Raw genomic sequence first — 25,581 nt, forward strand, 5'->3', positions numbered from 1 at the left:
CGTGGCTTTCCTTGAAGAACACCTAAATTCCAAGTGTAGGTAGTGTGTTCCAGTTTAACGTGTTGACATCTTCTTTTAAGGTATGATACATTTAGCGGTTTCTTTGAGTTAAGTCTTCTATTTAACATCTCTTCCGTTTTAAGATTAGGAGTATATTCACTGATATACCAACACAAATCATTAATAACAAATTTATTATTTTCTCCAAAAGCATTTTCATCCCCAAAAAGCAACCTATTTACATTATCATTCCTTTGTAGTTGAAATCTAATTTTAAGCCCATACAAAACTTTATCATAATCGCAAAATCCAAATATACCTTTAAGAGGTACTGCTACGGTAAAACTATTCACTGCTTTTGTTTCATCATTATACATTGACTTCCTTTGACTATAACCAGGGTCTGCGTTTGTACCCGTTGACATATCAGGAATAAAACCTTCAACAGCTCCCTTACCCATTCTATCACTAAACGAATATAGTGTAAATTTCATCATTTCAGATGTAGCAGAGACATAATCAACCGCTTCAACCTCTTGTGTTCCAATATACAGGCGGACACTATCAAACATTTTCCAGAAGAAATCATTTACGAGTGTAGCATTAGTATTATTCGCAGCCTTAGTGAATTTAAATTTACACAGCAAGAAACTATCAGCTATATTCAAGTAAGTTTGTTGATTATTTATTTCAAAACTTTTTGTTCCGTTTGAATTCCAGTCTGTTCCTGTTATAGCATTTACCTTAAAATAGTCTTCCTTTTTAGTAGAGTTTGAAATGATAATCGTATCATCCAAATCATAGATACTATCAATCGCTTCCATACTTGTATTTATATAGCATTAAAATCGTTGAAACCCTGACCCAAGTATTTTAATGATTTTTTGTCGTTCTTGTGAAGATAGTTGAGTTTTACCTTTTTTAATTTCTTTGATTGCTTGTAATTTATGAGACTCCTTTTGAGCATCTTTTATACTCTTTATAGCACCCGCAACGGAGCCCACGGCAGAAGCAGTTGAACCAATTAGGTCTTTATGTTTAAGGATGGTTGAACCAATACCCATTAGAGTATCAATTATCCCATCTCCTTTATTTCTAAATTGATGTCCCACACCCCGTTGTCGCTTTGGTTTATAGTATCCTCTCCCCACATACCTTGTATAGTCTGGTGAAAGGAACATGCCCTCCCCTGTAATTATTTTATATTTTCCCAACTCGTGTTTTCTCACAATAACCATTATTTATTTATTGAAAAACTTCACGTAGGTGAATTCTGATGGATATAATTTCATCATTAAAGGATATCATACGATTATCTTGGTCGGTTATCCTAAAATTTACTCTGTATATGGTTTTTCCTGACACAGGTAAATAGACAAGATTTTTTGGTTCCATATTAAATTTATAACCAATCGGGGTTGAGTATGCACTGAATGAAAATATTGTATTTGTTCTTATTCCATCGTTATAAGCACCATCAATCAAATCACAATGAATTAATACTGAATTTATACCGGAGGATATTTGGATAACATTATCACTGTAAAACGTCCCGTTATTTTCAATCTTTTTTGAAGAGAAACCCAATAGCTCTCTAAACGAATTTTCAATCGTGAAATCAACTTTATAATTATTTTTAAGTTTAATAGTTGATTTTGAAGTGTGTTTTTGAATATCTATTACAATATTTTTTGGTTCATCACCTTTTTCTTTCATAAGGCGAGAGACTTCTGAAGATATTTGAGAAATCTCGTAAGCTCCAGGTGAAACGGTTATAGTTTTATATCCACTTCCTGGATTATAACTAAACTTGTTGTTTTTCTCTGTGATATTAAACAAGGTATTATAAGTTTCCATCGACAATAAAGATGCCTCATATGAGGTAAGGGGGTCAAGTTGTAGTGGGTAAGGGAATGAAGCTGTGTAATCGCTCGTTGTGAAATTAAAACTAAGAATTGTGCTTCTCATCTTATTTAATATCTAATAAAATATCTTTGTATTGACATTTATTAATTATTTTCATATTCATCAACTGATCTAAAATGGCTGAGGATTCATTAAAACAATTGTTGTTTCCAGCCTTCTTACTACCTAACAACAATAATAGCCTATTAACTAATTGTGATGGGTCATTTGGAAGAAAACTAACACCCGAACCAAGCTTACTTAAAGCATCAATAATATGTTTCTCCTTCTCATTCTTCTTACTTTTACCAGCAACAGAAACTCCATAATCAAGTGCATTTAACAACTCAATATATACCCTATCTTCCTCTCTTTCCATATCAAGTGGTTCCTCAAAATATTTTGAACCGCTGAATCCGGGGTTTGTTAGAAGAAACATTAATCTTGGAGTTAATTTAACATTTGGTTGAGTAGAACTCAAGAACATCAATTCATCATTAAATATCAATACCTTTTCTTCCACAAGATGAAACACTGCTGGTTCTTCTGTTGGAATGAGACCTGCTCTGGTTTTTGAACCCGCCGAATATTCATTGTTTTGAAGAGCTTCCACAACATAATTAGGGGGTTGATTTACCTCCTCAAGTTTCCGAAATAATCCCTCGTCATCATATTCTAATTCACCAAGTTCTTGTTTTGTTATCTGACTAAAATCTTTGAGCATTTGAAGTTTTTTCGGAGTAAATTCTACCGTGGGAACTGTAGGGTGTTGAGTTTTCAAAAGTGGTTTAAAGAATTTCTCTTGTTTTCTTTCAAAGGCTTCTTCACCAGTTAGTTTCTGTCTCCGTTTCTTCTTTATCTCTTCCTGTTGTTTAACAACTTTTGAAACTAATTGTTGATGTTCCTTAAACTTTCTTTCTCTTTCTTCAGTATTCATTTTCTGTATTTATTTATTGAAAAATATCATTTAGTATCTCATCTTGTTTCACAACAATATATTTATATTTTCCAATCGTGTGTTTCATATAATTTTCAAATTCTTTTTTACTATATAACGTAGAGCAATTATCTCTCCAAAAATTATTTACATCTATTGAATTTAACTTAAATAAAATAAAAGTATTGGCATTGTTTCTTATTGAGCGTCGAGGGAGTTGAAAATATGATTGACTAAGATATATACAATTACAAGAAGAATGTCTCCCTCTTGTATAGTAGCTATCCATTACTGTTTGGTTTCTCTCATTAACACAATCATCAAAGATGACGAGGTTCTTTTTTGATTTATCTAAATCTTGAGGTGAAGGTATATCATCCGTATTATCACTGAGAATACAAGTTATGGGTTTCGATTTTGATTTCTGTGTATCACAAAATAATTGTATTATATCTTCAATATTATAATCATTCAGTTTGTTTTGAAGTTTAAATAAACCGATAATGTCTTCCTTTTTAAGACCTGCATTAAAACCCTGTGAGAGTAGTTGATACTCGGGTTGAAAACTTGACTTTGTAAAAATTATTAAATTATCATAATCTAAAAAATTAGGACCAAGGAGCATCTTTAAAAGTAAACAGGTTTTCCCACATCCGCTTGAACCAACTATTAGACATCTCAATGAATTTGGAATGTTTTTATGGTTATTAAATTTTATCTTATTTTCCCAAACGGGTAAAAAATCATTCATTTATATATTTGGAAAACAAGTCATCCAACTTTTTTTGAGCTATTTTAGAAACTCTATATTTTATCCTGAGTTCTGGTTTAATTTCAAAATAATTCATTATTTTATTTATGTAGTATCTTGTATTAACATTTCCATTAAAATTATTTTGAATAATAAATATCATTAAACCCTTATACATTTCCTCAATACAAAGAGTCTCTTTCCTTGTAAGAAATGGTGTATTATCACCATAATGCTTAACATTCATCTCTCTTATTAATCTTGTAAAGTAATTCATTTTTGGTTCTAATTTAAAAGAGTTATATGTTTTTTTATATTTCTTATTATCATTAATTAGAATATAATCACAGAATAAACATTGTTTATATGAATCCTCATCATTAAGCCCCACTCTATCACAAGCCGGACAATTCTCTAATTTATCATATGGAGAGTCTGGAAATTCTAAATATCCTTCAGAACTTATCATATTTATGTGGTAAATTTTTACTTAAACTAAACGCAAGTTTATTCATTAATAAATACAATGTTTCAAAGCACAAAAGACAAATTTCAATCAATCTCTACTTCGGTGGAAGATATAGAAAAATATGTCAAAGATGTTAAATTGAACAAAGATAAATATGGAAATTTTTGGGTAAAACCAGTTATGGAAAATAACATGAGCCCCTCTATTTCATTTAAAGGAAGAGCTCTAACTATACCTGGAAAGACATCCATTAAAGTAAATCTAACAAAAGTTTCTCCTCTACTCCTGGCAATTTATTCAAAGCTTGAAAAAGTGATTGACCACGATACTTTGAAAAAGAATGATAAGACCATTAATAATTCTAGAGGAGACATTTGTATTTTCTTTAATAATCCAAAGGGTGTAGATCTAAGTAAAATGAATGATGTTAATATTTCTGGTGAAATGTCATTTCGTTCTATGATAGTTAGAGATTATTTAAAGATAACTTTTGATATAAAAATTGTAGAGATTGAATCTGTTAATGAAAGAAAGTATATAGATATTGATGGGAATATTTTTCTTGCTAATTAAATATGAGTCAATACAGCAGTGAAGATTTTACTATTTCATTGAACTCGGACGATAGTGATGATAGTATTTCATTGAACTTGGATGATGGTGATGATAGTATTTCATTGAACACAGATGATAGTTATGATACTAATAGTTTGTGCTCAAATGATAGTTATGAGAGTAGCTTTATTGATGACTCTGAGTATGATTCTGAGTATTCATGTGATAGTTATGACTTAGATGATTCTGAGTGAAAAAGTGTTTTAGTTTAAGCACAGTGATATATATAAAACGGAGCTGTAAAGCTCAAAAGTGTTTTATTTTAAGCACAGTGATATATATAAAACACCACGTTTTCTCACGCTATAAATATGGTTTATTGTGATACTTGCGAGAAGGAAGTAAAATATTATAAACAACATATTCTCACCGCAAAACATACATACAACATTTTAAACAAACTTTCCCCTCTTCCACCTGAAACAAAACACTGTTCTACATGTAATAAAAATATCCTCAAGAAAGGCTTCAAAATACATCTTAAAACAAATCTACATTTATCAAATTTTATCACAACTAAAAACTCTGATGGAGCATTCAAAGGACATATTAAAATAAGAGTCTTTAACTTCAAACCTCCTGAACCAGAGTCTATAGTTGATGCTGTAGAAATAGTTAAACCTGCTGTTCAAACGTTGATTGAAAAAACACTAAAGGAAATGAAACCACTTAAATTTTATATGGGAGTAAAATTAGAAATGACAAAGGATGAAGGAGTTATAGATGCACCATACATGAGAACTGAGCCACACTTTATATCTTCATATCAAGATTTTAAAACATCAGGAGTCTATGATGAACTTATTAAACAAGAGCAAGATGTGGATAATTCAATCGTAGGAAGTGGATTCAATATAGGAAAAATTATTTACATAGACATTCATATTCTTAAATCAGATCCTCTAAAAGCTTCTTCTTACATTGATTTACCCAGTGTTATCAAAAATAGAAAAGCAGTTATCAATATCAAAAATAAAGACAATAAATGTTTTCTCTGGTCTATTTTAGCACACTTACATCCTCCACATTTTCATGATGAAAGAGTATCTCATTATAAAAAATATGAGAATACATTAAATACGAAAGATCTAAAGTTTCCGATGACTTTAAATGATATTCCTAAATTTGAAAAGATGAATAATTTATCAGTTAATGTTTATGGTCTAACAGAAACAAACAACATTCAGGTTTTAAAGCTTTCTGACAATTGTAAACAAACTCATATTAATCTTCTATATTTTAATTCAGACGAAAATTCACATTATACATACATCAAAGATATTGCTAAATTAATAAAACCACAAGTCTGTAAGAGAACAAATAAAATATATATTTGTTTGCGTTGTCTTAACTTCTTCAATTCACAAGAAAGATTAGATAAACATTCAAATTATTGTGGCGAACATAAATCAACGGTAATCAATATGCCTAAAGAAGGCTCAAAGATCACATTCAAAGATGAAAATAAAAAGATCAAACATCCATTTGTTATATATGCTGATTTTGAAAGTATTTTAGAAAAAATTGATACTGCTTCTCAAGATCCAAAAGAATCATACACAAATAAATATCAAAAACATACTCCTTGTGGTTTTTGTTATTATATCAAATCATCCGTTGGTGATAAATATAACAAGTTAGAGATGTATAGAGGCTCAAATACCCCAGAGGAGTTTGTGAAACGACTAGAAAAAGACTGTGTTCGATTAACCAAGATAATGAGAGAAACCAATAAACCAATGTCCTTAACAAGTAAAGAAAAAAGGGAATTTATAAAAAACAATGTCTGTCATATTTGTGAGGAGAAAATTGGTAAAGGTCTAAAGGTTAGAGACCATTGTCATCTCACTGGTAAATATAGAGGTCCGGCTCATCAAAGTTGTAATATTAATTATCAACTCCCCTCTTTCATTCCTGTCTTTCTTCATAACAACGCTCATTATGATACACATCTATTTATCAAGGAACTCTCAAAGACTTCTGGAAGTATCTCAGCAATTCCAAACACGGATCAGAAATACATTTCATTCACAAAAACAATTCACACATCTCCTATTACTCATATCAGATTTCTTGATACATTTAAATTCATGGCAAGTCCATTGGTTAACTTGGTTCAAAATCTAAAAGAGTTTCCATGTCTTTCAGAGTATTTTTTAGATAAAGATTTTCTAACACAAAAGGGAATTTACCCCTATGACTATATGGACTCATTTGAGAGATTCAATGAAACACAACTTCCTTCAAAAGAAAATTTCTATAACAAATTAAATAATAGTCATATATCTGATAAAGATTATGTACACGCACAAAATGTTTGGGAAAAATATAACATCAAGAATCTTGGCGAGTATCACGATTTGTATCTCAAAACTGATGTGCTTTTATTGGCCGATGTATTTGAAGCCTTTAGATCTGTTTGTCGCACTGGATATGGATTGGATCCTGCTCACTACTACACAGCACCTGGATTGGCCTGGAGTGCGATGTTGAAAATGACAAAACAAGATTTGGATTTGATAACCGATGTTGATATGCTTTTGATGATTGAAAAGGCAAAAAGAGGTGGAATTTCACAAGTCTGCTCGAGTAGATACGCAAAAGCAAATAACAAATATCTTCCAAATTATGATCCAACGAAAGAGAGTTCTTACTTGATGTACTATGACGCGAACAACCTGTATGGCTGGGCAATGTCTCAGGCTCTTCCTTATGGAAAACTTAGATGGGTAAAGGAAAAAGACTACAAAAACGTTTTACAAGATGTATGTATCTCTACACAAAAAGAATTGGATGAAGAAAAAGTTGGTTATTATTTTGAAATTGATTTAAAATATCCAGAGGAACTCCATAACCTACACAAAGATCTCCCATTTGCTTGTGAGAAAGAAAGTCCAAAGAAAGAATGGTTGAGTGATTATCAACGATCGTTTGATATAGGTGAATCAACAGAAAAATTACTTACTACATTATATAACAAGAAAAATTATGTTCTACACCAAAGAAATTTGCGACAATATTTATCAAAAGGTCTAAGAGTAGAGAAGATCCATAGGGTTCTAAAGTTCAATCAAAGTCATTGGTTAAAGGGGTACATTGATTTTAATACACAAAGAAGAACAGAGTCAAAAACAGATTTTGAGAAAGACTTTTATAAATTGATGAATAATGCGGTCTTTGGTAAGACTATGGAGAATGTGAGGAAAAGACAAAATATCAGACTATCAACATCTTGGGAACAAGCATCAAAATTAATTAATAGACCGAGTTTTACTCGAGCTGAGGTCTTTACTGAGAACTTTTGTGCGATCCATTTGATTAAAGAGAGTATTGAAATGAACAAACCTATTTATATTGGAACAACAATTCTTGATTTATCAAAGTCATTAATGTATGATTACTTTTATAATAACTTGAGGAAGAAATATCAAAATGATGTTAATCTACTTTATATGGATACAGATAGTTTTATTTTGAAAATTAATACCAACGATGTTTATTCAGACATGAAAAGAGACATTAATATCTATGACACGAGTAATTACAGTCCAGAGAGTGAGTTGTTCTCTTCTAAAAATAAAAAGGTGATTGGAAAGTTCAAGGATGAATTAGGAGGAAATGTTATGAGTGAATTTGTGGGATTGAGGTCAAAGGCTTATGCTTATAAATACATTGTGAATAACGTTGAAAAGACTGATAAGAAGTTAAAAGGTGTAAAGAAAAATGTTATTAAAGAAACAATAAACTTTAAGGATTATTATAACTGTTTAACAACAAAGAAAGAAGAGTTTAGAAAGATTAATGGAATAAGAAGTTATAAACATCAATTATATTCAGAAGAGATAAATAAGAAAGCATTGGGGGCTTTTGATGATAAGAGGTTTATTTTAGAAAATGGAATTGATAGTCTCCCTTATGGTTATATAAGTATATAAGTGATAAGATATATATATAAGTGATAAGATATATATAAGTGATAAGATATATATAAGTGATAAGTTAAAAAAGGGGGGGGGGGGTTGGGGATTTTAACGGGCTACCGCCGCCTTTTTTACTATTATATAAATGATAGAACCAAGTATCAACCAGACTAAAGAGTGGAGGTGTAATCAACCTTGGTATATAAATGGAAAACATAATGAATGTGAAAAATATCAAATAGGTATAATTGAAAAGGCAACTGGTAAAAAAGTTCACAAAACAAATAAGAGAATTAATTTAAATACCGGTGAATTGGGTAAAAAAGATGGAAATATTTTTGAGTGGACGGAAAACTTTGATGGTTGTCAGGAAAATATATACTTTAATTTAAAAATGGTATGTGGCACTGGAGGCGCTCAAATAAGAACATTGAGGGAGGTTTACCATTTTATCTTAGCTCAGTTAAAATATCTTAATAAAGAACCAAACTCAAACATATTTTTTGTTAATATATTAGACGGTGAGGAGAGTTGTAGGAGAATTAAATTATTTCCCACACATAAACAAATATTTGTAGGGTCGATGTTTGAGTGGGTTATATTCACCAGATGATATTAAGAGTAAAAGGTTAAAAGGTCCATAAGGTCAGAAGGATCACAGGTGTTTAAGTGGTCTAATGAATAAGGATAACATGTCAAAAGGTTAGAAGGTTCGTAAAGAACAGGGTGAGAGAAATATAGGTGTTTAGGGGCAATGAGGGAGGGAAAGAATTAATATGGAAGTGAATGGGTCAATGTTTGAGTGGGTCAAAGATTAATCTGCCAGATGATATGTAGAAGAAGGATGATAGGTCTATAAGAGAAAACAAATATTTGTAGTGTTTGAGTGGTCTAATGAACAACATTAAGGATAGGTACTACAGACAAAAGGTTCATAAAGATGAGGGTGGGAGAAATAGAGGTGTTTATGATTTTTGAAAAAGACAAGGGGGTAAATGACATTAGATAGGGATTTCCCATGTTAAACGGAGGTGTCCCAGAAGCAACATTATTACACTACTTGTATTAGTGTGGAAAAACCACTTTTCGCACTTGTATTAGTGTTGAAAAACCACTTTTCGCACTTGTGTTAGTGTTGAAAAACCACTTTTCGCACTTGTGTTAGTGGTGAAAAACCACTTTTCGCACTTGTGTTAGTGTTGAAAAACCACTTTTCGCACTTGTGTTAGTGTTGAAAAAACACTTTTCGCACTTGTGTTGGTGCAGGAAACCACTTTTGCACTTGTATTAGTGTGGAAAAAGCATTTTTTGCACTTGTGATAGTGTTGAAAAACCACTTTTCGCACTTGTGTTAGTGTTGTAAAACCACTTTTCGCACTTGTGTTGGTGCAGGAAACCACTTTTGCACTTGTATTAGTGTGGAAAAAACACTTTTCGCACTTGTATTAGTGTTGAAAAACCACTTTTCGCACTTGTGTTGGTGCAGGAAACCACTTTTGCACTTGTATTAGTGTGGAAAAAACACTTTTTGCACTTGTTTTAGTGTTGAAAAACCACTTTTTGCACTTGTGTTAGTGTTGAAAAACCACTTTTTTGCACTTGTGTTAGTGTTGAAAAACCACTTTTCGCACTTGTGTTGGTGCAGGAAACCACTTTTGCACTTGTATTAGTGTGGAAAAAACACTTTTTGCACTTGTGATAGTGTTGAAAAACCACTTTTCGCACTTGTGTTAGTGTTGTAAAACCACTTTTCGCACTTGTGTTGGTGTAGGAAACCACTTTTGCACTTGTATTAGTGTGGAAAAAACACTTCGCACTTGTGTTAGTGTTGAAAAACCACTTTTTGCACTTGTGTTAGTGTTGAAAAACCACTATTCGCACTTGTGTTGGTGCAGGAAACCACTTTTGCACTTGTATTAGTGTGGAAAAAGCACTTTTTGCACTTGTGATAGTGTTGAAAAACCACTTTTCGCACTTGTGTTAGTGTTGTAAAACCACTTTTCGCACTTGTGTTGGTGCAGGAAACCACTTTTGCACTTGTATCAGTGTGGAAAAACCACTTTTCGCACTTGTGTTAGTGTTGAAAAACCACTTTTCGCACTTGTGTTAGTGTTGAAAAACCACTTTTCGCACTTGTGTTAGTGTGGAAAAACCGCTTTTCACACTTGTGTTGGTGTTGAAAAACCACCTTTCGCACTTGTGTTAGTGTTGAAAAACCACTTTTCGCACTTGTGTTAGTGTTGAAAAACTACTTTTCGCGCTTGTGTTGGTGCAGGAAACCACTTTTGCACTTGTATTAGTGTGGAAAACCACTTTTCGCACTTGTGTTAGTGTTGAAAAACCACTTTTCGCACTTGTGTTAGTGTTGAAAAACCACTTTTCGCACTTGTGTTGGTGCAGGAAACCACTTTTGCACTTGTATTAGTGTGGAAAAACCACTTTTCGCACTTGTGTTAGATGTGAAATACCACTTTTCGCACTTGTGTTAGTGTTGAAAAACCACTTTTCGCACTTGTGTTAGTGTTGAAAAACCACTTTTCGCACTTGTGTTAGTGTTGAAAAACCACTTTTCGCACTTGTGTTAGTGTTGAAAAAACACTTTTCGCACTTGTGTTGGTGCAGGAAACCACTTTTGCACTTGTATTAGTGTGGAAAAAGCACTTTTTGCACTTGTGATAGTGTTGAAAAACCACTTTTCGCACTTGTGTTAGTGTTGTAAAACCACTTTTCGCACTTGTGTTGGTGCAGGAAACCACATTTGCACTTGTATTAGTGTGGAAAAAACACTTTTCGCACTTGTGTTAGTGTTGAAAAACCACTTTTCGCACTTGTGTTGGTGCAGGAAACCACTTTTGCACTTGTATTAGTGTGGAAAAAACACTTTTTGCACTTGTGTTAGTGTTGAAAAACGACTTTTTGCACTTGTGTTGGTGCAGGAAACCACTTTTGCACTTGTATTAGTGTGGAAAAAGCACTTTTTGCACTTGTGATAGTGTTGAAAAACCACTTTTCGCACTTGTGTTAGTGTTGTAAAACCACTTTTCGCACTTGTGTTGGTGCAGGAAACCACTTTTGCACTTGTATCAGTGTGGAAAAACCACTTTTCGCACTTGTGTTAGTGTTGAAAAACCACTTTTCGCACTTGTGTTAGTGTTGAAAAACCACTTTTCGCACTTGTGTTAGTGTGGAAAAACCGCTTTTCACACTTGTGTTGGTGTTGAAAAACCACCTTTCGCACTTGTGTTAGTGTTGAAAACCACTTTTCGCACTTGTGTTAGTGTTGAAAAACTACTTTTCGCGCTTGTGTTGGTGCAGGAAACCACTTTTGCACTTGTATTAGTGTGGAAAACCACTTTTCGCACTTGTGTTAGTGTTGAAAAACCACTTTTCGCACTTGTGTTAGTGTTGAAAAACCACTTTTCGCACTTGTGTTGGTGCAGGAAACCACTTTTGCACTTGTATTAGTGTGGAAAAACCACTTTTCGCACTTGTGTTAGTGGTGAAAAACCACTTTTCGCACATGTGTTAGTGTTGAAAAACCACTTTTCGCACTTGTGTTGGTGCAGGAAACCACTTTTGCACTTGTAGTAGTGTGGAAAAAACACTTTTTGCACTTGTGATAGTGTTGAAAAACCACTTTTCGCACTTGTGTTAGTGTTGTAAAACCACTTTTCGCACTTGTGTTGGTGCAGGAAACCACTTTTGCACTTGTATTAGTGTGGAAAAAACACTTTTCGCACTTGTGTTAGTGTTGAAAAACCACTTTTTGCACTTGTGTTAGTGTTGAAAAACCACTATTCGCACTTGTGTTGGTGCAGGAAACCACTTTTGCAATTGTATTAGTGTGGAAAAAGCACTTTTTGCACTTGTGATAGTGTTGAAAAACCACTTTTCGCACTTGTGTTAGTGTTGTAAAACCACTTTTCGCACTTGTATTGGTGCAGGAAACCACTTTTGCACTTGTATTAGTGTGGAAAAAACACTTTTTGCACTTGTGATAGTGTTGAAAAACCACTTTTCGCACTTGTGTTAGTGTTGTAAAACCACTTTTCGCACTTGTGTTGGTGCAGGAATCCACTTTTGCACTTGTATTAGTGTGGAAAAAACACTTTTCGCACTTGTGTTAGTGTTGTAAAACCACTTTTCGCACTTGTGTTGGTGCAGGAAACCACTTTTGCACTTGTATCAGTGTGGAAAAACCACTTTTCGCACTTGTGTTAGTGTTGAAAAACCACTTTTCGCACTTGTGTTAGTGTTGAAAAACCACTTTTCGCACTTGTGTTAGTGTGGAAAAACCACTTTTCACACTTGTGTTGGTGTTGTAAAACCACTTTTCGCACTTGTGTTAGTGTTGAAAAACCACTTTTCGCACTTGTGTTAGTGTTGAAAAACTACTTTTCGCACTTGTGTTGGTGCAGGAAACCACTTTTGCATTTGTATTAATGTGGAAAAACCACTTTTCGCACTTGTGTTAGTGTTGAAAAACCACTTTTCGCACTTGTGTTAGTGTTGAAAAACCACTTTTCGCACTTGTGTTGGTGCAGGAAACCACTTTTGCACTTGTATTAGTGTGGAAAAACCACTTTTCGCACTTGTGTTAGTGGGGAAAAACCACTTTTCGCACATGTGTTAGTGTTGAAAAACCACTTTTCGCACTTGTGTTAGTGTGGAAAAACCACTTTTCGCACTTGTGTTGGTGCAGGAAACCACTTTTGCACTTGTATTAGTGTGGAAAAACCACTTTTCGCACTTGTGTTAGTGGTGAAAAACCACATTTCGCACTTGTGTTGGTGCAGGAAACCACTTTTGCACTTGTATTAGTGTGGAAAAACCACTTTTCGCACTTGTGTTAGTGGTGAAATACCACTTTTCGCACTTGTGTTAGTGTTGAAAAACCACTTTTCGCACTTGTGTTTGTGTTGAAAAACCACTTTACGCACTTGTGTTAGTGTTGAAAAACCACTTTTCGCACTTGTGTTAGTGTTGAAAAAACACTTTTCGCACTTGTGTTGGTGCAGGAAACCACTTTTGCACTTGTATTAGTGTGGAAAAAGCAATTTTTGCACTTGTGATAGTGTTGAAAAACCACTTTTCGCACTTGTGTTAGTGTTGTAAAACCACTTTTCGCACTTGTGTTGGTGCAGGAAAACCACTTTTGCACTTGTATTAGTGTGGAAAAAACACTTTTCGCACTTGTGTTAGTGTTGAAAAACCACTTTTCGCACTTGTGTTGGTGCAGGAAACCACTTTTGCACTTGTATTAGTGTGGAAAAAACACTTTTTGCACTTGTGTTAGTGTTGAAAAACGACTTTTTGCACTTGTGTTAGTGTTGAAAAACCACTTTTTGCACTTGTGTTAGTGTTGAAAAACCAGTTTTCGCACTTGTGTTGGTGCAGGAAACCACTTTTGCACTTGTATTAGTGTGGAAAAAACACTTTTTGCACTTGTGATAGTGTTGAAAAACCACTTTTCGCACTTGTGTTAGTGTTGTAAAACCACTTTTCGCACTTGTGTTGGTGCAGGAAACCACTTTTGCACTTGTATTAGTGTGGAAAAAACACTTTTCGCACTTGTGTTAGTGTTGTAAAACCACTTTTCGCACTTGTGTTGGTGCAGGAAACCACTTTTGCACTTGTATCAGTGTGGAAAAACCACTTTTCGCACTTGTGTTAGTGTTGAAAAACCACTTTTCGCACTTGTGTTAGTGTTGAAAAACCACTTTTCGCACTTGTGTTAGTGTGGAAAAACCACTTTTCACACTTGTGTTGGTGTTGTAAAACCACTTTTCGCACTTGTGTTAGTGTTGAAAAACCACTTTTCGCACTTGTGTTAGTGTTGAAAAACTACTTTTCGCGCTTGTGTTGGTGCAGGAAACCACTTTTGCATTTGTATTAGTGTGGAAAAACCACTTTTCGCACTTGTGTTAGTGTTGAAAAACCACTTTTCGCACTTGTGTTAGTGTTGAAAAACCACTTTTCGCACTTGTGTTGGTGCAGGAAACCACTTTTGCACTTGTATTAGTGTGGAAAAACCACTTTTCGCACTTGTGTTAGTGGTGAAAAACCACTTTTTGCACATGTGTTAGTGTTGAAAAACCACTTTTCGCACTTGTGTTGGTGCAGGAAACCACTTTTGCACTTGTATTAGTGTGGAAAAAACACTTTTCGCACTTGTGTTAGTGTTGAAAAACCACTTTTCGCACTTGTGTTAGTGTTGAAAAACCACTTTTCGCACTTGTGTTGGTGCAGGAAACCACTTTTGCACGTGTATTAGTGTGGAAAAAGCACTTTTTGCACTTGTGATAGTGTTGAAAAACCACTTTTCGCACTTGTGTTAGTGTTGTAAAACCACTTTTCGCACTTGTGTTAGTGCAGGAAACCACTTTTGCACTTGTATCAGTGTGGAAAAACCACTTTTCGCACTTGTGTTAGTGTTGAAAAACCACTTTTCGCACTTGTGTTAGTGTGGAAAAACCACTTTTCACACTTGTGTTGGTGTTGAAAAACCACTTTTCGCACTTGTGTTAGTGTTGAAAAACCACTTTTCACACTTGTGTTGGTGTTGTAAAACCACTTTTCGCACTTGTGTTAGTGTTGAAAAACCACTTTTCGCACTTGTGTTAGTGTTGAAAAACTACTTTTCGCACTTGTGTTGGTGCAGGAAACCACTTTTGCATTTGTATTAATGTGGAAAAACCACTTTTCGCACTTGTGTTAGTGTTGAAAAACCACTTTTCGCACTTGTGTTAGTGATGAAAAACCACTTTTCGCACTTGTGTTGGTGCAGGAAACCACTTTTGCACTTGTATTAGTGTGGAAAAACCACTTTTCGCACTTGTGTTAGTGGGGAAAAACCACTTTTCGCACATGTGTTAGTGTTGAAAAACCACTTTTCGCACTTGTGTTAGTGTGGAAAAACCACTTTTCGCACTTGTGTTGGTGCAGGAAACCACTTTTGCACTTGTATTAGTGTGGAAAAACCACTTTTCGCACTTGTGTTAGTGGTGAAAAACCACATTTCGCACTTGTGTTGGTGCAGGAAACCACTTTTGCACTTGTATTAGTGTGGAAAAACCACTTTTCGCACTTGTGTTAGTGGTGAAATACCACTTTTCGCACTTGTGTTAGTGTTGAAAAACCACTTTTCGCACTTGTGTTTGTGTTGAAAAACCACTTTACGCACTTGTGTTAGTGTTGAAAAACCACTTTTCGCACTTGTGTTAGTGTTGAAAAAACACTTTTCGCACTTGTGTTGGTGCAGGAAACCACTTTTGCACTTGTATTAGTGTGGAAAAAGCACTTTTTGCACTTGTGATAGTGTTGAAAAACCACTTTTCGCACTTGTGTTAGTGTTGTAAAACCACTTTTCGCACTTGTGTTGGTGCAGGAAAACCACTTTTGCACTTGTATTAGTGTGGAAAAAACACTTTTCGCACTTGTGTTAGTGTTGAAAAACCACTTTTCGCACTTGTGTTGGTGCAGGAAACCACTTTTGCACTTGTATTAGTGTGGAAAAAACACTTTTTGCACTTGTGTTAGTGTTGAAAAACGACTTTTTGCACTTGTGTTAGTGTTGAAAAACCACTTTTTGCACTTGTGTTAGTGTTGAAAAACCAGTTTTCGCACTTGTGTTGGTGCAGGAAACCACTTTTGCACTTGTATTAGTGTGGAAAAAACACTTTTTGCACTTGTGATAGTGTTGAAAAACCACTTTTCGCACTTGTGTTAGTGTTGTAAAACCACTTTTCGCACTTGTGTTGGTGCAGGAAACCACTTTTGCACTTGTATTAGTGTGGAAAAAACACTTTTCGCACTTGTGTTAGTGTTGTAAAACCACTTTTCGCACTTGTGTTGGTGCAGGAAACCACTTTTGCACTTGTATCAGTGTGGAAAAACCACTTTTCGCACTTGTGTTAGTGTTGAAAAACCACTTTTCGCACTTGTGTTAGTGTTGAAAAACCACTTTTCGCACTTGTGTTAGTGTGGAAAAACCACTTTTCACACTTGTGTTGGTGTTGTAAAACCACTTTTCGCACTTGTGTTAGTGTTGAAAAACCACTTTTCGCACTTGTGTTAGTGTTGAAAAACTACTTTTCGCGCTTGTGTTGGTGCAGGAAACCACTTTTGCATTTGTATTAGTGTGGAAAAACCACTTTTCGCACTTGTGTTAGTGTTGAAAAACCACTTTTCGCACTTGTGTTAGTGTTGAAAAACCACTTTTCGCACTTGTGTTGGTGCAGGAAACCACTTTTGCACTTGTATTAGTGTGGAAAAACCACTTTTCGCACTTGTGTTAGTGGTGAAAAACCACTTTTTGCACATGTGTTAGTGTTGAAAAACCACTTTTCGCACTTGTGTTGGTGCAGGAAACCACTTTTGCACTTGTATTAGTGTGGAAAAAACACTTTTCGCACTTGTGTTAGTGTTGAAAAACCACTTTTCGCACTTGTGTTAGTGTTGAAAAACCACTTTTCGCACTTGTGTTGGTGCAGGAAACCACTTTTGCACGTGTATTAGTGTGGAAAAAGCACTTTTTGCACTTGTGATAGTGTTGAAAAACCACTTTTCGCACTTGTGTTAGTGTTGTAAAACCACTTTTCGCACTTGTGTTAGTGCAGGAAACCACTTTTGCACTTGTATCAGTGTGGAAAAACCACTTTTCGCACTTGTGTTAGTGTTGAAAAACCACTTTTCGCACTTGTGTTAGTGTGGAAAAACCACTTTTCACACTTGTGTTGGTGTTGAAAAACCACTTTTCGCACTTGTGTTAGTGTTGAAAAACCACTTTTCGCACTTGTGTTAGTGTTGAAAAACTACTTTTCGCACTTGTGTTGGTGCAGGAAACCACTTTTGCACTTGTATTAGTGTGGAAAAACCACTTTTCGCACTTGTATTAGTGTTGAAAAACCACTTTTCGCACTTGTGTTAGTGTTGAAAAACCACTTTTCGCACTTGTGTTAGTGGTGAAAAACCACTTTTCGCACTTGTGTTAGTGTTGAAAAACCACTTTTCGCACTTGTGTTAGTGTTGAAAAAACACTTTTCGCACTTGTGTTGGTGCAGGAAACCACTTTTGCACTTGTATTAGTGTGGAAAAAGCATTTTTTGCACTTGTGATAGTGTTGAAAAACCACTTTTCGCACTTGTGTTAGTGTTGTAAAACCACTTTTCGCACTTGTGTTGGTGCAGGAAACCACTTTTGCACTTGTATTAGTGTGGAAAAAACACTTTTCGCACTTGTATTAGTGTTGAAAAACCACTTTTCGCACTTGTGTTGGTGCAGGAAACCACTTTTGCACTTGTATTAGTGTGGAAAAAACACTTTTTGCACTTGTTTTAGTGTTGAAAAACCACTTTTTGCACTTGTGTTAGTGTTGAAAAACCACTTTTTTGCACTTGTGTTAGTGTTGAAAAACCACTTTTCGCACTTGTGTTGGTGCAGGAAACCACTTTTGCACTTGTATTAGTGTGGAAAAAACACTTTTTGCACTTGTGATAGTGTTGAAAAACCACTTTTCGCACTTGTGTTAGTGTTGTAAAACCACTTTTCGCACTTGTGTTGGTGTAGGAAACCACTTTTGCACTTGTATTAGTGTGGAAAAAACACTTCGCACTTGTGTTAGTGTTGAAAAACCACTTTTTGCACTTGTGTTAGTGTTGAAAAACCACTATTCGCACTTGTGTTGGTGCAGGAAACCACTTTTGCACTTGTATTAGTGTGGAAAAAGCACTTTTTGCACTTGTGATAGTGTTGAAAAACCACTTTTCGCACTTGTGTTAGTGTTGTAAAACCACTTTTCGCACTTGTGTTGGTGCAGGAAACCACTTTTGCACTTGTATCAGTGTGGAAAAACCACTTTTCGCACTTGTGTTAGTGTTGAAAAACCACTTTTCGCACTTGTGTTAGTGTTGAAAAACCACTTTTCGCAGTTGTGTTAGTGTGGAAAAACCGCTTTTCACACTTGTGTTGGTGTTGAAAAACCACCTTTCGCACTTTGTTAGTGTTGAAAAACCACTTTTCGCACTTGTGTTAGTGTTGAAAAACTACTTTTCGCGCTTGTGTTGGTGCAGGAAACCACTTTTGCACTTGTATTAGTGTGGAAAACCACATTTCGCACTTGTGTTAGTGTTGAAAAACCACTTTTCGCACTTGTGTTAGTGTTGAAAAACCACTTTTCGCACTTGTGTTGGTGCAGGAAACCACTTTTGCACTTGTATTAGTGTGGAAAAACCACTTTTCGCACTTGTGTTAGTGGTGAAATACCACTTTTCGCACTTGTGTTAGTGTTGAAAAACCACTTTTCGCACTTGTGTTAGTGTTGAAAAACCACTTTTCGCACTTGTGTTAGTGTTGAAAAACCACTTTTCGCACTTGTGTTAGTGTTGAAAAAACACTTTTCGCACTTGTGTTGGTGCAGGAAACCACTTTTGCACTTGTATTAGTGTGGAAAAAGCACTTTTTGCACTTGTGATAGTGTTGAAAAACCACTTTTCGCACTTGTGTTAGTGTTGTAAAACCACTTTTCGCACTTGTGTTGGTGCAGGAAACCACATTTGCACTTGTATTAGTGTGGAAAAAACACTTTTCGCACTTGTGTTAGTGTTGAAAAACCACTTTTCGCACTTGTGTTGGTGCAGGAAACCACTTTTGCACTTGTATTAGTGTGGAAAAAACACTTTTTGCACTTGTGTTAGTGTTGAAAAACGACTTTTTGCACTTGTGTTGGTGCAGGAAACCACTTTTGCACTTGTATTAGTGTGGAAAAAGCACTTTTTGCACTTGTGATAGTGTTGAAAAACCACTTTTCGCACTTGTGTTAGTGTTGTAAAACCACTTTTCGCACTTGTGTTGGTGCAGGAAACCACTTTTGCACTTGTATCAGTGTGGAAAAACCACTTTTCGCACTTGTGTTAGTGTTGAAAAACCACTTTTCGCACTTGTGTTAGTGTTGAAAAACCACTTTTCGCACTTGTGTTAGTGTGGAAAAACCGCTTTTCACACTTGTGTTGGTGTTGAAAAACCACCTTTCGCACTTGTGTTCGTGTTGAAAAACCACTTTTCGCACTTGTGTTAGTGTTGAAAAACTACTTTTCGCGCTTGTGTTGGTGCAGGAAACCACTTTTGCACTTGTATTAGTGTGGAAAACCACTTTTCGCACTTGTGTTAGTGTTGAAAAACCACTTTTCGCACTTGTGTTAGTGTTGAAAAACCACTTTTCGCACTTGTGTTGGTGCAGGAAACCACTTTTGCACTTGTATTAGTGTGGAAAAACCACTTTTCGCACTTGTGTTAGTGGTGAAATACCACTTTTCGCACTTGTGTTAGTGTTGAAAAACCACTTTTCGCACTTGTGTTAGTGTTGAAAAACCACTTTTTGCACTTGTGTTAGTGTTGAAAAACCACTTTTTGCACTTGTGTTAGTGTTGAAAAAACACTTTTCGCACTTGTGTTGGTGCAGGAAACCACTTTTGCACTTGTATTAGTGTGGAAAAAGCACTTTTTGCACTTGTGATAGTGTTGAAAAACCACTTTTCGCACTTGTGTTAGTGTTGTAAAACCACTTTTCGCACTTGTGTTGGTGCAGGAAACCACTTTTGCACTTGTATTAGTGTGGAAAAAACACTTTTCGCACTTGTGTTAGTGTTGAAAAACCACTTTTCGCACTTGTGTTGGTGCAGGTAACCACTTTTGCACTTGTATTAGTGTGGAAAAAACACTTTTTGCACTTGTGTTAGTGTTGAAAAACGACTTTTTGCACTTGTGTTAGTGTTGAAAAACCACTTTTTGCACTTGTGTTAGTGTTGAAAAACCACTTTTCGCACTTGTGTTGGTGCAGGAAACCACTTTTGCACTTGTATTAGTGTGGAAAAAACACTTTTTGCACTTGCGATAGTGTTGAAAAACCACTTTTCGCACTTGTGTTAGTGTTGTAAAACCACTTTTCGCACTTGTGTTGGTGCAGGAAACCACTTTTGCACTTGTATTAGTGTGGAAAAAACACTTTTCGCACTTGTGTTAGTGTTGTAAAACCACTTTTCGCACTTGTGTTGGTGCAGGAAACCACTTTTGCACTTGTATCAGTGTGGAAAAACCACTTTTCGCACTTGTGTTAGTGTTGAAAAACCACTTTTCGCACTTGTGTTAGTGTTGAAAAACCACTTTTCGCACTTGTGTTAGTGTGGAAAAACCACTTTTCACACTTGTGTTGGTGTTGAAAAACCACTTTTCGCACATGTGTTAGTGTTGAAAAACTACTTTTCGCACTTGTGTTGGTGCAGGAAACCACTTTTGCATTTGTATTAATGTGGAAAAACCACTTTTCGCACTTGTGTTAGTGTTGAAAAACCACTTTTCGCACTTGTGTTAGTGTTGAAAAACCACTTTTCGCACTTGTGTTGGTGCAGGAAACCACTTTTGCACTTGTATTAGTGTGGAAAAACCACTTTTCGCACTTGTGTTAGTGGTGAAAAACCACTTTTCGCACATGTGTTAGTGTTGAAAAACCACTTTTCGCACTTGTGTTGGTGCAGGAAACCACTTTTGCACTTGTATTAGTGTGGAAAAAACACTTTTCGCACTTGTGTTAGTGTTGAAAAACCACTTTTCGCACTTGTGTTAGTGTTGAAAAACCACTTTTCGCACTTGTGTTGGTGCAGGAAACCACTTTTGCACGTGTATTAGTGTGGAAAAAGCACTTTTTGCACTTGTGATAGTGTTGAAAAACCACTTTTCGCACTTGTGTTAGTGTTGTAAAACCACTTTTCGCACTTGTGTTAGTGCAGGAAACCACTTTTGCACTTGTATCAGTGTGGAAAAACCACTTTTCGCACTTGTGTTAGTGTTGAAAAACCACTTTTCGCACTTGTGTTAGTGTTGAAAAACCACTTTTCGCACTTGTGTTAGTGTGGAAAAACCACTTTTCACACTTGTGTTGGTGTTGAAAAACCACTTTTCGCACTTGTGTTAGTGTTGAAAAACCACTTTTCGCACTTGTGTTAGTGTTGAAAAACTACTTTTCGCGCTTGTGTTGGTGCAGGAAACCACTTTTGCACTTGTATTAGTGTGGAAAAACCACTTTTCGCACTTGTATTAGTGTTGAAAAACCACTTTTCGCACTTGTGTTAGTGTTGAAAAATCACTTTTCGCACTTGTGTTAGTGGTGAAAAACCACTTTTCGCACTTGTGTTAGTGTTGAAAAACCACTTTTCGCACTTGTGTTAGTGTTGAAAAAACACTTTTCGCACTTGTGTTGGTGCAGGAAACCACTTTTGCACTTGTATTAGTGTGGAAAAAGCACTTTTTGCACTTGTGATAGTGTTGAAAAACCACTTTTCGCACTTGTGTTAGTGTTGTAAAACCACTTTTCGCACTTGTGTTGGTGCAGGAAACCACTTTTGCACTTGTATTAGTGTGGAAAAAACACTTTTCGCACTTGTGTTAGTGTTGAAAAACCACTTTTCGCACTTGTGTTGGTGCAGGAAACCACTTTTGCACTTGTATTAGTGTGGAAAAAACACTTTTTGCACTTGTTTAGTGTTGAAAAACCACTTTTTGCACTTGTGTTAGTGTTGAAAAACCACTTTTTGCACTTGTGTTAGTGTTGAAAAACCACTTTTCGCACTTGTGTTGGTGCAGGAATCCACTTTTGCACTTGTATTAGTGTGGAAAAAACACTTTTCGCACTTGTGTTAGTGTTGTAAAACCACTTTTCGCACTTGTGTTGGTGCAGGAAACCACTTTTGCACTTGTATCAGTGTGGAAAAACCACTTTTCGCACTTGTGTTAGTGTTGAAAAACCACTTTTTGCACTTGTGTTAGTGTTGAAAAACCACTTTTCGCACTTGTGTTAGTGTGGAAAAACCACTTTTCACACTTGTGTTGGTGTTGTAAAACCACTTTTCGCACTTGTGTTAGTGTTGAAAAACCACTTTTCGCACTTGTGTTAGTGTTGAAAAACTACTTTTCGCACTTGTGTTGGTGCAGGAAACCACTTTTGCATTTGTATTAATGTGGAAAAAACACTTTTCACACTTGTGTTAGTGTTGAAAAACCACTTTTCGCACTTGTGTTAGTGTTGAAAAACCACTTTTCGCACTTGTGTTGGTGCAGGAAACCACTTTTGCACTTGTATTAGTGTGGAAAAACCACTTTTCGCACTTGTGTTAGTGGTGAAAAACCACTTTTCGCACATGTGTTAGTGTTGAAAAACCACTTTTCGCACTTGTGTTAGTGTGGAAAAACCACTTTTCGCACTTGTGTTGGTGCAGGAAACCACTTTTGCACTTGTATTAGTGTGGAAAAACCACTTTTCGCACTTGTGTTAGTGGTGAAAAACCACTTTTTGCACTTGTGTTGGTGCAGGAAACCACTTTTGCACTTGTATTAGTGTGGAAAAACCACTTTTCGCACTTGTGTTAGTGGTGAAATACCACTTTTCGCACTTGTGTTAGTGTTGAAAAACCACTTTTCGCACTTGTGTTTGTGTTGAAAAACAACTTTACGCACTTGTGTTAGTGTTGAAAAACCACTTTTCGCACTTGTGTTAGTGTTGAAAAAACACTTTTCGCACTTGTGTTGGTGCAGGAAACCACTTTTGCACTTGTATTAGTGTGGAAAAAGCACTTTTTGCACTTGTGATAGTGTTGAAAAACCACTTTTCGCACTTGTGTTAGTGTTGTAAAACCACTTTTCGCACTTGTGTTGGTGCAGGAAAACCACTTTTGCACTTGTATTAGTGTGGAAAAAACACTTTTCGCACTTGTGTTAGTGTTGAAAAACCACTTTTCGCACTTGTGTTGGTGCAGGAAACCACTTTTGCACTTGTATTAGTGTGGAAAAAACACTTTTTGCACTTGTGTTAGTGTTGAAAAACGACTTTTTGCACTTGTGTTAGTGTTGAAAAACCACTTTTTGCACTTGTGTTAGTGTTGAAAAACCACTTTTCGCACTTGTGTTGGTGCAGGAAACCACTTTTGCACTTGTATTAGTGTGGAAAAAACACTTTTCGCACTTGTGTTAGTGTTGAAAAACCACTTTTCGCACTTGTGTTAGTGTTGTAAAACCACTTTTCGCACTTGTGTTGGTGCAGGAAACCACTTTTGCACTTGTATTAGTGTGGAAAAAACACTTTTCGCACTTGTGTTAGTGTTGTAAAACCACTTTTCGCACTTGTGTTGGTGCAGGAAACCACTTTTGCACTTGTATCAGTGTGGAAAAACCACTTTTCGCACTTGTGTTAGTGTTGAAAAACCACTTTTCGCACTTATGTTAGTGTTGAAAAACCACTTTTCGCACTTGTGTTAGTGTGGAAAAACCACTTTTCACACTTGTGTTGGTGTTGTAAAACCACTTTTCGCACTTGTGTTAGTGTTGAAAAACCACTTTTCGCACTTGTGTTAGTGTTGAAAAACTACTTTTCGCGCTTGTGTTGGTGCAGGAAACCACTTTTGCATTTGTATTAGTGTGGAAAAACCACTTTTCGCACTTGTGTTAGTGTTGAAAAACCACTTTTCGCACTTGTGTTAGTGTTGAAAAACCACTTTTCGCACTTGTGTTGGTGCAGGAAACCACTTTTGCACTTGTATTAGTGTGGAAAAACCACTTTTCGCACTTGTGTTAGTGTTGAAAAACCACTTTTCGCACTTGTGTTGGTGCAGGAAACCACTTTTGCACTTGTATTAGTGTGGAAAAACCACTTTTCGCACTTGTGTTAGTGGTGAAAAACCACTTTTCGCACATGTGTTAGTGTTGAAAAACCACTTTTCGCACTTGTGTTAGTGTGGAAAAACCACTTTTCGCACTTGTGTTGGTGCAGGAAACCACTTTTGCACTTGTATTAGTGTGGAAAAACCACTTTTCGCACTTGTGTTAGTGGTGAAAAACCACTTTTTGCACTTGTGTTGGTGCAGGAAACCACTTTTGCACTTGTATTAGTGTGGAAAAACCACTTTTCGCACTTGTGTTAGTGGTGAAATACCACTTTTCGCACTTGTGTTAGTGTTGAAAAACCACTTTTCGCACTTGTGTTTGTGTTGAAAAACAACTTTACGCACTTGTGTTAGTGTTGAAAAACCACTTTTCGCACTTGTGTTAGTGTTGAAAAAACACTTTTCGCACTTGTGTTGGTGCAGGAAACCACTTTTGCACTTGTATTAGTGTGGAAAAAGCACTTTTTGCACTTGTGATAGTGTTGAAAAACCACTTTTCGCACTTGTGTTAGTGTTGTAAAACCACTTTTCGCACTTGTGTTGGTGCAGGAAAACCACTTTTGCACTTGTATTAGTGTGGAAAAAACACTTTTCGCACTTGTGTTAGTGTTGAAAAACCACTTTTCGCACTTGTGTTGGTGCAGGAAACCACTTTTGCACTTGTATTAGTGTGGAAAAAACACTTTTTGCACTTGTGTTAGTGTTGAAAAACGACTTTTTGCACTTGTGTTAGTGTTGAAAAACCACTTTTTGCACTTGTGTTAGTGTTGAAAAACCACTTTTCGCACTTGTGTTGGTGCAGGAAACCACTTTTGCACTTGTATTAGTGTGGAAAAAACACTTTTCGCACTTGTGTTAGTGTTGAAAAACCACTTTTCGCACTTGTGTTAGTGTTGTAAAACCACTTTTCGCACTTGTGTTGGTGCAGGAAACCACTTTTGCACTTGTATTAGTGTGGAAAAAACACTTTTCGCACTTGTGTTAGTGTTGTAAAACCACTTTTCGCACTTGTGTTGGTGCAGGAAACCACTTTTGCACTTGTATCAGTGTGGAAAAACCACTTTTCGCACTTGTGTTAGTGTTGAAAAACCACTTTTCGCACTTATGTTAGTGTTGAAAAACCACTTTTCGCACTTGTGTTAGTGTGGAAAAACCACTTTTCACACTTGTGTTGGTGTTGTAAAACCACTTTTCGCACTTGTGTTAGTGTTGAAAAACCACTTTTCGCACTTGTGTTAGTGTTGAAAAACTACTTTTCGCGCTTGTGTTGGTGCAGG

At 35.8% G+C, this 25,581-nt stretch overlaps 1 protein-coding gene across 1 annotated transcript; it reads left to right on the top strand.

The window, feature by feature from the left end:
• Positions 1-3,297: 3,297 nt before the first annotated feature.
• LOC144888940 (uncharacterized) lies at positions 3,298-8,490 on the top strand (the record flags this gene model as incomplete). Its single annotated transcript, XM_078768714.1, has 1 exon — positions 3,298-8,490. A coding segment is annotated over exon 1 (3,502 nt), but the record flags the coding sequence as incomplete, so codon positions are not given.
• Positions 8,491-25,581: the final 17,091 nt, after the last annotated feature.

This window comes from Myxine glutinosa, unplaced genomic scaffold (assembly GCF_964187855.1).
Source record: "Myxine glutinosa unplaced genomic scaffold, kmMyxGlut1.1 SCAFFOLD_166, whole genome shotgun sequence".
Taxonomy (NCBI): Eukaryota; Metazoa; Chordata; class Myxini; order Myxiniformes; family Myxinidae; genus Myxine; species Myxine glutinosa.